Below are 13,935 nucleotides of genomic sequence, written 5' to 3'. Positions count from 1 at the left end.
TTCTCTTTTATCGAAGTGGTGAAAAAAAATTGCAAACTTTGCTAAAAAAAAAAAAAAATGCGCCATTTTCCGATAACTGTAGCGTCTCCATTTTTCGTGATCTGAGGTTGGGTGAGGGCTTATTTTTTGCGTGCTGAGCTGAGATTTTTAATGATACCATTTTGCTGCAGATACATTCTTTTGATCGCCCGTTATGACATTTTAATGCAATGTCGTGGTGACCAAAAAAAAGTAATTCTGGCGTTTCAAATTTTTTTCTCGCTACGCCGTTTAGCGATCAGGCTAATCCTTTTATTATTGATAGATCGGGTGATTCTGAACTCGGCGATACCAAATATGTGTAGGTTTGATTTTTTTTTTTTATTGATTTATTTTGAATGGGGCGAAAGGGGGGTGATATAAACTTTTATATATTTTTTTATTTTTTTCACATTTTTAAAACTTTTTTTTGTTACTTTTGCCATGCTTCAATAGCTTCCATGGGAGGCTAGAAGCTGGCACAACTTGATCGTCTCTTCTACATAGCAGCGATCGTCAGATCGCTGCTATGTAGCCGAAATGCAGGCTTGCTATGAGCGCAGACCACAGGATGGCACTCACAGCTAGCCAGGATCAGTAACCCTAGAGGTCTCAAGGACCTCTATGGTTACTATCCTGACACATCACTGACCCCCAATCATGTGATGGGGGTCGGCGATGCGCTCATTTCCGGCCTGATGTCCGGAAGCGCCGGTTAAATGCCGCTGTCAGCGTTTGACAGCGGCATTTAACTAGTTAATAGCGGAGGGTGAATCGCGATTTCACCCGCCGCTATTGCGGGCACATGTTAGCTGTTCAAAACAGCTGACATGTCCCGGCTTTGATGCGGGCTCACATGCATCAAAGCGGGAAATCTGACCTCGGATGTACTATCCCGTCCGAGCTCAGAAAGAGGTTAAAAGGATATATATCATGGGCAAATCTGCTGAAATTTTTTCAACACTTTAACTGTGTGGATTCTGTTGCTGGTTTGTTCTAAAGTAGATAGCGGAGCAGATGATCAGGCAACCAATCAGATTTTAGTGCTACATTTCAAGATGCCCTATGAAAATTTAAAACTGCAACTTAATTGTTTACTGTTGCCACTTTTGTTGTCTTTTCACCACTTTTGATATATATTCTCTACATCTGTTCAACAAAAATGTGAAAAGGCCTTGAACGTCACCCTTTTATGTGCATCCTGATCTCTACTGCATACATATTGAATGTTTACTTTGTTTTTAAGAAAATGTTTAAAAATTTAAACCATGTTCATTTTTTTAGGAACTGTTTGGTTATAAGAAACAACGGGGTCAAAATTTTCTTTGCATTACTGGTTATATCTTTACTTTGGGGCTCCTTAAAATTATTTTCCATTGGAAACCGGAACTGGATGTCTGGTGTCACTGTGTCTCATGCAGCTTAGCAGATGCTAATGTCATTCTTCTCAGAACCACTGTAAGTAATCATGATGGCAAACTATTTCACTACATTTTAGATTATAGGGTTTGTCACATCAGCTCTTAAGTTTAAGAGCTGCTGCGAAATTCCTGTTAAACAGCTAATATTGATAAAACAGTGACTGCAGCTTTCTACTGCAGCCCAGCTTACTACCCAATTATGGGAAAATAGAGGATTATATGAATGACATGCAATACAAGAATGTCTCAAATCCACTGGAACTGCTGTGGCTCACAAAAGAAGTTCCTTCTTTGTTATGGTCATACGTATTCCCTGTTTAGACTGTGATTATATGGATGAGTCAACCCCTATAATATTAAATGAGCTCCGTGTAAAAGATGTTGCTGACATAATTTGTATTAGATCTTGGTTGTCAGGCAAACTACCTCCCTCACTTAAACGGGGCCAGGCTGCACTACCCGACACAGTCCACTGACAAATGTGGCTCTATTTCTTGAAAAAAAAAAACAGTCTTTCCTTCATCTCATGCAATCTCTTTAAAGCGAACTCGTCAGCAGGAGTTTGCTAAGTAATCTACAGACATTGTCATGTTGCCGTTGTTATATTGATTAAAATGATACCTGTGGTGAAGAAATCTGTCTTGTAGTTCTTATGCGCTCAGTGTTAGAAGTTCTCAGTTAGTGATATTCTCATGTTCTGTCTGACTTGTCTTCCTGGTCTAAGCGAGAGAAACCAAGGAAAGATCTGTCCACAGTTACCCCCAAAGTTCAAATATGTTCTTCATCATTGAGACAGAGAGAGGCCAATCTCACATGTCCAGATAATTCCGGTACCAAAAAAATCGGTACCGGAGTTATCTGTGTCCGTGTGTCCATGTGCTCACGTGGCAAATCAGTGTGGCACACGTGTGGCAGCCATGTGCCGCCCGTGTGCTGACTGAGTGAGGACCACATGGACCGTGCAGGAGACAGCGTTAGAGTTAAGCGCTGTCCCCCCTGCGTGTGGTGCTGAAGCCGACATTCATTCCTTCTCCCCAGCAGTGTTCGCTGGAGAGAAGGAATGAAAAATCATTTTTTAAATTTTTTTTTGTTTTTAAAATAAAGCTCCCTGTCACCTCCCGCCTCCCACCCCCTGTGCGCCAGCCCGCTGGCATTAAAATACTCACTCAGCCCCTATGGGAGGTGGAGCCGCATATTCATCACTGTAATGAGCGGCACCACGTGACCGCTCATACAGGACAAGCTGCGGCGCTGAGAGGAAGCATCGCGGGAGCTGGGTGAGTATTTTAATGACAGCGGGAGGGCACACAGGGGGAGGGAGGCGGGAGGTGACAGGGAACTTTATTTTAAAAACAAAAAAATAAAAAAAACATGATTTCTCATTCCTTCTCTCCAGCTAACGCTGCTGGGGAGAAGGAATGAATAGCGGCTTCAGCACCACACGCAGGAGGGACAGCGCTTAACTCTAGTGCTGTCTCCTGCAATGTCCGTGTGGTACTCAGTCAGCACACGAGCGGCACACGGACAGCATCCATGTGCGGTACGTGTTTACACGGACCCATTGACTTTAATGGGTCCGTGTGATCCGTGCGCTCCCATGAACACTTACATGTCTCCGTGTTTTGCACACGGACACACAGCCAGTGAAAACTCGCTGATATGTGCAGAGACACATTGATTTTAATGTGTCTACATGAGTCAGTGTCTCCAGTACGTGAGAAAACTGTCACCACACGTACCTGAGCCACTGACTTGTGAAACAGGCCAGAGACAGATTGTTTGTGCTTGTGGTTGGCCTCTGGGCAGGTCTATTCTTGGTTTCTCTGGCCTAGAGCAGCAATATAAGACTCTGCCTACAGTACCACTCAGGAGCAGGGGCATCTCATTAACTGAAATCTTCTAACACTGATTACACAAGAACCACAAAATGGATTTCTTCAGCTCTGGTATAATTTTACTCCGTATAAGAGCGAAAACATGGCAATGTCTGTAGCTTACTTAGCAAAACCTTTCTGACAGGTTTGCTTTAAATTAACAAAAAACATAAAAAAATAGCACAAAAACTGATATGTATAATTTAATTTTTCCTAGTTGAATTGACTGAAGTTTTATCATCTGTGCTGCTAAATATAAGAAGGGGGTATATGACTTCCATTCCTCATGATATTTCACTGGTTCATGAAGGTCTGCTGCTACTCAGTATGACTGGCCATTGCTCCATTCTTGCGGGTCCTAATGGTGGGGCCCTCAGTGATCAGCATTTTATTACCTGTCCTGTGGAAAAAGTGATAACTTAAGTCAGGTTAATGCCTTGTTCACACAATGTGTTCTCAATTTTTTTGCCACAATTTTCTGTTCATACTGAAATCATAGCATTAACACCTTGCTTTTGGAAAACCAAAGCCAAATAATACATTAGGAATGTGAATACAACTTTAACCTCTCTAGTATTCTCCACAGTATTTGGTATGTTTATTATAACAGTAAGAAACAAGTATTTGTATACTTTTATATTAACTGCTTATTTTTCATTAAAGAAGCTCTCCCATCAAAGTTTTTATCCTCTTAATAGAGAGGTAGAGCTATAGAGTTTAAACAAAAGCTGTTACCCCCAAAATCGAAGATGAGCTAAGCCCACTGGCATCAGGGGCTTATCTACAGCATTCTGTAATGCTATAGATAAGCCCCCGATGTATCCTGAAAGATGAGAAAAAGAGGTTATATTATACTCACCTAGGGGGGGGGGGTGGTCCGATCCAATGGGCGTCGCGGTCCAGTTCGGGGCCTCCCATGTTCATAGGATGACGTCCTCTTCTTGTCTTCACGCTGCAGCTCCGGCGCAGGCGTACTTTGTCTGCTCTGTTGAGGGCAGAGCAAAGTACTGCAGTCCGCAAGCGCTGGGCCTCTCTGACCTTTCCCGGCGCCTGCGCACTGCAGTACTTTGCTCTGCCCTCAACAGGGCAGACAAAGTACGCCTGCACCGGAGCCGCAGCGTGAATACAAGAAGAGGACGTCATCGTAAGAAGATGGGAGGCCCTGGACCGGACTGAGACGCCCACTGGACCAGACCGCAGCGGGACCGCCCCTGGATGAGTATAATCTAACGTCTTTTTCTCATCTTTCAGGATACATCGGGGGCTTATCTACAGCATTACAGAATGCTGTAGATAAGTCTTTGATGCCAGTGGGCTTAGCTCATCTTCGATTTTAGGGGAGATAAGTTCCCTTTATGTCCTCTTTTTCACTGAAGAGGCAATTTGCATATCCTCTTAATACATTTCAATCATCATATTACATAGCACGGTGTGCTTACAATTGCTCTTGTTGCCTTTTTACCCAGTCAATTCTTCTCTTTTCTCTGCTTTATGTAGAATTAGAAAATATCCTTTCCTTGCATGAATCATTCCCCTGCTTCATCTCCCGACCCAGTTGCTTCATTCCTCTCTACTGCCAGATACTTTTGCAGTGACGTATGACTCATACAGAGAAAATGTAATTCCTATTCCTAAAGAGCTTAGAAGGATTCAGCTAGTCTCTTTTTAATCACGTGATGACATAGACTTAATGGCAGGGCCAGTTTTAAACAAAGTGGGGCCCTAGGCAAAAGTTAAAGTGGGGCACCAAATGCTCACATATTGCACCATCACACAGAAACGTTTCTATTTTATTTACATGCGCTGATTTCAGGCCTCTAAACAAGCATGATCGATAATATTGAAGTCATTCAACGCTTGTTTCCCGGCCCCTTTACTCCAGCTGAGGAACAATGATGGGTACAGATAGTCCTCAATACAGTATAATGCAACTCCCATATAGTACAAATAGTATAATGCACGCCCCATGGCCCATGATAGAGTATAATGCAGCCCCCTCAAAGTATAAGGAAGCCCCCTCAAAGTATAATGCAGCCCTCCCACACAGTATAATGCAGCCACACACAGTATAATGCAGCCCCCCACAACAAGTATAAAGCAGCCCCTTCAGAGTATAATACAGCCCCTTCAGAGTATAAAGCAGCCCCTCAGATTATAATGCATCCCCACACACACACAGTGTAATGCAGCCCCCCACACACAGTATATTTCAGCCCCCCACAACACACACACATACAGTATAGTGCAACACCCCACAGGCACACAGTATAATGCAGCCCCCACACACACGATATAATGCAGCACCCCACTCGCAGTGTAATGCAATGCCCACACACAGTATAGTGCAGTTCCCCCACACACAGTATAGTGCAGCCGTCACACACAGTATAGTTCAGCCCCCCACACAGTATAGTGCAGCCATCAACATGCACAGTATAGTGCAGCCCCCACACAGTATAATGCAGCCTCCCACACACAGTATAGTGTAGTACCCCAACACAAAGTATAATGCAGCCCTCCAAACAGTATAGTGCAGTCCCCCCACACACAGCATAGTGCAGTAGTCACACACACATTATAATGCAGATACACACACTATAATGCATATACACACAATACTTCTCTCCTCATTCCCCCACTGCTCTATCTTCTGCAGAGCATCTCAGCTCTACTGCTGGGAAATGCTGACTCAGAGGCAAAGGGGAAGTGATGGGAGAGGGAGCGTCATTTGATCCTCTCTCCTTGATCACTGCTTTCAGCCATATCGGCATCTATGAAGTTAAATACATGATGCAGGGGGGCAGCGTCGGGCCCCTCTTACTCATGGGCCCCATAGAGGCCACGTGGAGTGCCGTTATTTAACAGCACACCATTAGCTGAGGGCCCCTGGAGGAGCAGGGGCCCTAGGCAGCTGCCTGGTCTGCCTGCCCCCAACCCTCGGCCCTGCCTAATGGATAACTGAAGAAATAACTGGCTAGAAAGGCAAAAGCAATTCTAAGTACAAAGTGCTATATTATATGATGATTACTATACATTAAGAGGATAAAAATGTTGATGGGAGTGCTTCTTTAATTCACAAAACATCCACTGGTACCAATTTCTTTACATCATATGTTATTTTTACCTGCATTTTACAGCTTACATATAGATATAATACATATATAATGGTACTGAGAGTGTTGTTCAACACTGAGGACTCTCAATTCTAAATATTGTTCAACACTGATAATTTTCATTAACCCCCTATGCTTCCTTCTATTACCATGTTTTTTTAGCTGCAACAATGTTACGAGGTTTTTGTGTTTTTTTTGTTTTCAAACTATTCAGGATGAATTTAAGAAATACATTAAGAAGGATGTAAAATGGATCCATTCAGATCCTTCACGTGTTATGGATAATGTTGAAACTTCATCGATGGAGCCAGCGGACCTTCATAAGTTATTATTGAGCCCTAGAAGCAAAGTAAGTTGTAAGAAGAGTATACTGTAATACAGGAAAGATATGCAGTATATCGTTGTACTATGTTAGCCAGTAGATCAAAAAATATTTAGATCTGAGAGTTCTCAGTGGTTAACACCTTTTAATGGGTAACTGAAAAGATGATAACAAATTTCAAGCTTTCAAGACTACTCAGGTCTCTTCATCAGGCCTAGAATAACACAAAATCTGAAGAATAACATATTTATACACAACAGGGCACAGATAATGTAATAGATAAGACAAGTGATGTGAATAAAACTGCCACACTCCTTATTTATGAACTGCTCCAATATTTGCAGCCACAACTGTTTATCTCTCTCCCATAATGATAGTTCTGCTTCACATCACTTGTCTTATCTATTGCATTATTTCTGCACCCTGTTTTGTATAAATATGTGTTTCTTCAGATTTTGTATTAGTCAATGCCTGATAAAGAGACCTGAGTAGTCTCAAAAGCTTGCAATTTGTTACCATCTTTTCAGTTAGCCAGTAAACCCTTATCCCTCGGAGCTTTTTTCGGTTTAGGGTTTTCGTTTTTCGCTCCCCTCCTTCCCAGAGCAATAACTTTTATATTTTTCTATCAATATGGTCATGTTGGGGCTTTTTTTTTGTGGGACGAGTTGTTCTTTTGAACAACACCATTGGTTTTACCATATCATGTACTGGAAAATGGGGAAAAAAAATTCCAAGTGCGGTGAAATTGCAAAAAAAGTGTAATCCCATATTTGTTTTTTGTTTGGCTGTTTGCTAGACTCACTAAATGCGAAAACTGACCTGCCATTATGATTCTCCAGGTCATTACAAGTTCTTAGACAGCAAACATGTCTCGGTTCTTTTTCATCTAAATGGTGAAAAAAAAATCCAAACTTTGCTAAAATAAAAAATGTGCACAATTTTCCGATACCCGTAGCGTCTCCATTTTTCGTGATCTTGGGTTGGGCGAGGGCTTATTTTTGCGTGCCGAGCTGACATTTTTAATGATACCATTTTGGTGCAGATAAATTCTTTTGATCACCTTTTAATGCAATGTCGCAGCGACGAAAAAAAGTAATTCTGGCGTTTAGCGACCAGGTTATTTCTTTTTTTATTTAGATCGGGCGATTCTTAATGCGGCGATATCAAATATGTGTATGGTTTGATTTTTTTATTGTTTTATTTTGAATGGGGTGAAAGGGGGGTGATTTGAAATTTTATATATTTTTTTAGATATTTTTGAAAACATTTTGTTTTACTTTTATCATGCATCCATAGCCTCCACAGGAGGTTAGAAGCTGGCATAGCCTGATTGGCTCTGCTACATAGGGGCGATACTCAGATCGCCCCTATGTAGATGAATTACAACATTGCTCTGAGCACCGACCACAGGGTGGCGCTCAAAGCAATCTGGCATCAACAACCATAAAGGTCTCCAGGAGACCTCTGGTTGGCATGCTGATGCGCTGCTGACCCCCGATCATGTGACGGGTCAGCGGTGCACGCATTTCTGGCCGGAAACGTTTGTTAAATGTCGCTGGCAGAGTTTGACAGTGGCATTTAACTAGTTAATAGGAGCAGGCGGATTGCAGGGGCCAGGGCCAGGGCCTATTGCAGGCACATGTCAGCTGTTCAAAAAAGGTGACATGTCCTGGCTTTGATGTGGGCTCACCGCCGGAGCCCGCATCAAAGCGGGGGCTCTGCCATCGAATGTACTATTCCGTCCGATGGCAGAAAAGGGTTAAAAGGTATCAACAACTGAGGAATCTCAAATCTAAATATTTTTCTATCTACTTGCTAACACGGTATCTTTGTTGATTTTGAATGTTTTATTTTCAGTTCTTAAAGTGGAGTAAAAGTGTGACACCATTGTTCTCAGCAGTGACCTGGGAGTCAGAGATACTTCCAGGGGTCTTCCCCTTTCCCATGCTGTTCCCCTTCCACTCTGCACTTTTTCTATTGATTTGAACATTTTCATTGCCCCCAGACCTCCTTGTATGGTCTTCCAGAAAAATGCTCAAATTTCCCATTGACTCCCATTATAGCCGTTACTCAAAATGAGCATTGGAGCAATAGGAATTGCTTGGTTTGATGAAGAGATCTGATGAAGAGATCTGACTGGTCTCGAAAGCTTGCAATTTGTTACCATCTTTTCAGGTAGCCATTAAAAGGTATCAACCACTGAGGACTCTAAGATCTAAATGTTTTTCTATACTGTAATATAAATTCAACAAACCAAAGTATCACAACTATATATCAATTGTGTTTTTTGGCATAGCCTACACAATAAAGAGGACCTGTCATTTACTCAAAAAATTGAGATACATGCATTATAAAAATCCCTAAATACCTCTGATTCTGCCACTCTTTTCCGTTTGGCATTGCATTACTCCATTGTACAGATATTCACATTCATTTCTTTGGTGTACAATATGTGAAATCTATGTTCAACTGGGTGTTTTTCAGTCTTCTTTGAGAGTGTGCATTTTCACTAATTTCTCTCAGATGCCGCCAATCTCAATTCAGCAGTATCTGAGACTGCTTGACTACAAGATCAGCTGCCAAGCTGTGATTGACAGCAACTGGGAGGGATGGAGCAGTTACCAACAGAGAAGATTCTGCAGAAGCACCAGGTTGAACTAGAAACAGATATTTAACATACTGTGCTTCAAAAGCAATAAATGTGAAACTCTTTGCAATACAATAGCGCAGTGCATAAGAGAAAAAAGCAGCAGAATCATGAAAGCTCATGGATTTTTACAAGGTATGTATTTAAATTTTTTGAGCAAGTGACAGGCGCACTTTACAAAAAATGAATTATGTTTTACTTCCATAAATGAGTTGTAAAAATTTTAGAAATGTGAAGAGCATTAAGATAATCTTGGCTCTGTATGTAGAAAATGAATCCAGATGATTGTTTCAGAGTCCAGAATTTGTCCCTGAATTTGCAGGTTCGATACATAAGAGTACAGAAGACTCGCTATGTATGGAATCCATTAGAAGGCCTGTTTAAGAAAATTGGGTGAGTGTGGTGTATTAATTTGTTATATAGTATTTTTCAATTACTGCTGTGGAAAAAGTAATTTGTATATTTCTGCTTTAAGGGTTTTGGAGGAGAACCAATCATGCTCTGATATACATACAACATATGGACTGGGTTTAAGTAGTGAAGAACAAAAAAACAGGTACTAAGATTAATAATTGTTGAATTCATTATTTGATTTCTGATACACCTCAATCTCCCTAAACCAACCTCAACAACACTTATACAGCTGAGGTCGGTTTTAGGCTATCACACTGGATTCCAGGAAACAGATGAGCTTCCATATTTGTTGCTGTTGGGAAAAATTGACGATTAATTAAACTAATGGTGGAGAACCAATGGTATCTTCTATCTGAGCACTGTACAATGTGTCCAGTTCACATTTTAATGAGTACTTTCACATTGACTCACACATTGTTCTATGCAACATTGAATTTTTCTGCGACACACAATAGAGCTTGCAAGAAACTTGAAATGCACACTGTCAATAAAGTCAGGGAGTTGCATTTTTGATACAGAGTGAATTTAGATGTGGACCAGATATATTAATGACAAATTTATCATCTTTAAAGGTACATACAAGGGTTTTGTTCATTATGTGGATAGCCGAAATAAGAAATACAATAAATAGGTCTTTAGGGTAATGATGAATAGAAAATACCGCACTATAAGGGATCTACTCGAACCTGGTTGCTTGGATAACCAAATATACGTGCATATTCACAAGTGTAATTCAGATTAAACACTGTTGCCCAATACCATTCAGTGGTTCTTTTACAGAACTATACTAGTTAGTACTTTGAACATCAATATTTGTTTATATAACTGCCAGAAGGTAGCACAGTCTCTGTCTAAATACCAGCAGCTTTCTTTTCTTTTGGTTCCGAGTACATACAGCACCAGTGTGGTTTTCGATATTTTATAATCATCTAAGGTCTTTAGGGTAACCTTAGAGAACAATCAAGATATACCACTAATTTGGGATTTAATGATGTTGAAGACCGGAAGCGGACTGTCTATAAAAATAGCTTTGTCCACTAAAACCCTACTCAGATAGGAAAGTCACAACTTGTCGTAATTAATAGTCAGGATCTCAAAGGAGCAAATTGAAAAGTTACAGCTTCATTAGAGCTGTTGTAAATGTAGGGCAATCTCCCTGGATTACAAGAAACACATGCAATATGCATCAGTGGCCATACGTTTTGAGACAAACACAAATTTAGGTTTTCACAAAGTTTCCTGCTTCAGTGATTTTAAATCACTTAGTCAGAGGTAGAAGCATTTTATCTGTGATTAACACTAGGACTACCAGACTGGTGAACTCCCCCCCCCCTACCCCCCGTCCCCGAATTACCGAATGGAGTAATTTTGACTCCCGGCTTGTTTTAATTTATTTTTAAAGCTTATTTCACCTGGTATTGTGGTAAATTTAATTTATAGAATGTATAGAATGCATATAGAATGTGTAGAATGCAAAATAGCAAGAATATTGTCAGGTTTTGGCGCAGTTCTTCTAGCCATATGAGCAATTAGAAAACTACAGGCTGTATTCTACAGAATTATGCAGTCCACTCGAGAGTTCACTGGTTCACTGACGGATGTCCTGTATATGTCCTGTGTATAAACATAAGGGTGAATGACCTCGGGGATATCAAAACAACCAACACCACGGAGACACCATCACGTGTTTCTCAACGCAGTGATCCAGAACACTGCCCCCATCCCTGATGGGAAATATGCAAATGCATGTAGAAAAGCCGCGGAGACACCATCACGTGTTTCTCAATGCAAGCAATGAATAGCCAGGTCTTTCACCGGGAAGGAACAACCACGGGAAGGGCAGCATCCAATAAAGGAAAACCACCTATGCCAAAACATGGTATCCATCCACAGACAGCTGTTTCAGGGTATTTGCCCCTCATCAGTGTGGAGTAGGAAACTGGCTGTTAGGAGCAGCGCCTAGTGAAAAGACTATAAACATAAGGGTGAATGACCTCGGGGAGATCAAAACATCCAACACCGCGGAGACACCATCACGTGTTTCTCAACGCAGTGATCCAGAACACTGCCCCCATCCCTGATGGGAAATATGCAAATGCATGTAGAAAAGCATATTTGCAAAAATGCTAATTATTCTATTAGTCAAAGCCAACATTTATTCTTAACATACAAGTAAATGAAAACTAAAATAAATAATAGCATTCATCAACAAAGACTTGCATAATATAGTAGGAAGTCAAAATGACTCCTTTTGGTAAGTAAAGGTAAATTTTGAAAAAAGTACTCTTTTTTTCCAAAATTATTTATTGTCACAAAATCTTTTTTCCCACACTAAATGAGTAAAAGTCACCGAGTCTCAAGTCGGAATTCAGAAAAATGTAGTCACAGAGGAGAAATAAAAATCGCGAGGAGTCAAAATTACTCCATCGGTAGTTCTAGTGTTAAGTGATGATTGAGATCTACGGAGTTTCCTATCCATGGACTAAAAATGTTAATGTTTTGTTCACTGAGACTTAAGGTACCTTTACACTAAACGACTTACCAACGATCACGACCAGCGATACGACCCTGGCCATGATCGTTGGTAAGTCGTTGTGTGGTCACTGGGGAGCTGTCACACAGACAGCTCTCTCCAGTGACCAACAATCAGGGGAACGACTTCGGCATCGTTGAAACTGTCTTCAACGATGCCGAAGTCCCCCTGCAGCACCCGGGTAACCAGGGTAAACATCGGGTTACTAAGTGCAGGGCCGCGCTTAGTAACCCGATATTTACCCTGGTTACCATTGCAAAAGTAAAAAAAAAAACAGTACATACTCACATTCTGATATCTGTCACGTCCCCCGGCGTCCACAGGGTTACAACTGCTTTCGGCAGGAGCGCTGCTAATATGCACGCGCTGCTGCCGAGAGCTTCTCTGCACTGAATGTGTCAGCGCTGGCAGTAACAGCGCTGACACATTCAGTGCAGGGAAGCTCTCGGCAGCAGCGCGTGCATTACTAGCGCTCCTGCCGAAAGCAGTTTTAACCCTGTGGACGTCGGGGGACATGACAGATATCAGAATGTGAGTATGTACTGTTTTTTTTTTTAAGTTTTACAATGGTAACCAGGGTAAATATCGGGTTACTAAGCATGGCCCTGCGCTTAGTAACCCGATATTTACCCTGGTTACAAGTGAACACATCGCTGGATCGGCATCACACACGCCTCAAAAAAGGTCCTGATCATTCCCATCGACCAACGATCTCCCAGCAGGGGCCTGATCGTATGTCGCTGTCACACATAACGAGATCATTAGCGAGGATCGTTGCTATGTCACCAAAAGCGTGATGTTGCAACGATATCGTTAACGATATCGTTATGTGTGACTCAGCCTTTACAGTGGGGAATAAAGTATTTAGTCAGCCAGCAATTGTGCAAGTTCTCCCACTTAAAAAGATGAGAGGGGCCTGTAATTGACTTCATAAATAGACCACAACTATGAGAGTCAAAATGAGAAAACAAATCCAGAAAATCACCTTGTCTGATTTGGCCAGATTTATCTTGCTAATTATGGTGGAAAATAAGTATTTGGACACCTAAAAATATGCAAGATATCTGGCTCTCACAGACCTGTAACTTCTTCTTTAAGAGGGTCCTCTGTTCTCCACTCATTACCAGTAGTAATGGCACCTGTTTGAACTTGTTATCAGTATAAAAGACACCTGTCCACAACCTCAAACAATCACACTCCAAACTCCACTGTAGTGAAAACCAAAGATCTGTCAAAAGACACCAGAAACAAAATAGCAATAGGCAAGCAGCTTCATGTGATGAAATCAACTGTGGGAGCAATAATAAGAAAATGGGAGACAAACAAGACCACTGATAATCTACTTCGATCTGGGGCTCCATGCAACATCTCGACCCTTGGGGTCAAAATGATCACAAGAACGGTGAGCAAAAGTCCCAGAACCACATTGGGGGACCTAGTGAATGAACTGCATAGAGCTGGGACCAACGTAACAAAGGCTACCATCAGTAATACAGTACGCCGTCAGCGACTCAAATTCTTCAGTGCCAGACGTGTCCTCCTGCTTAAGCCAGTACATGTCCGATCCCCATATGAAGTTTGCTAGAGAACATT

The 13,935-nt window shown here is 41.5% G+C and overlaps 1 protein-coding gene across 1 annotated transcript in view; it reads left to right on the top strand.

Annotated features, from left to right (window-relative positions):
• Positions 1-13,935, top strand: part of LOC143808068 (putative cation-transporting ATPase 13A5) — a 642,074-nt gene that overhangs the window by 32,837 nt on the left and 595,302 nt on the right. The window contains exons 2-5 of the mRNA XM_077290325.1: positions 1,303-1,476; positions 6,641-6,775; positions 9,718-9,788; positions 9,871-9,951. Of these exons, the coding sequence (XP_077146440.1) occupies positions 1,303-1,476; positions 6,641-6,775; positions 9,718-9,788; positions 9,871-9,951 (461 nt within the window). The remainder of the gene's footprint in view (positions 1-1,302; positions 1,477-6,640; positions 6,776-9,717; positions 9,789-9,870; positions 9,952-13,935) is intronic.

The sequence above is a fragment of the Ranitomeya variabilis genome, chromosome 2, assembly GCF_051348905.1.
Source record: "Ranitomeya variabilis isolate aRanVar5 chromosome 2, aRanVar5.hap1, whole genome shotgun sequence".
Taxonomy (NCBI): domain Eukaryota; kingdom Metazoa; phylum Chordata; class Amphibia; order Anura; family Dendrobatidae; genus Ranitomeya; species Ranitomeya variabilis.
This window is presented reverse-complemented; position numbering and strand designations above follow the sequence as displayed.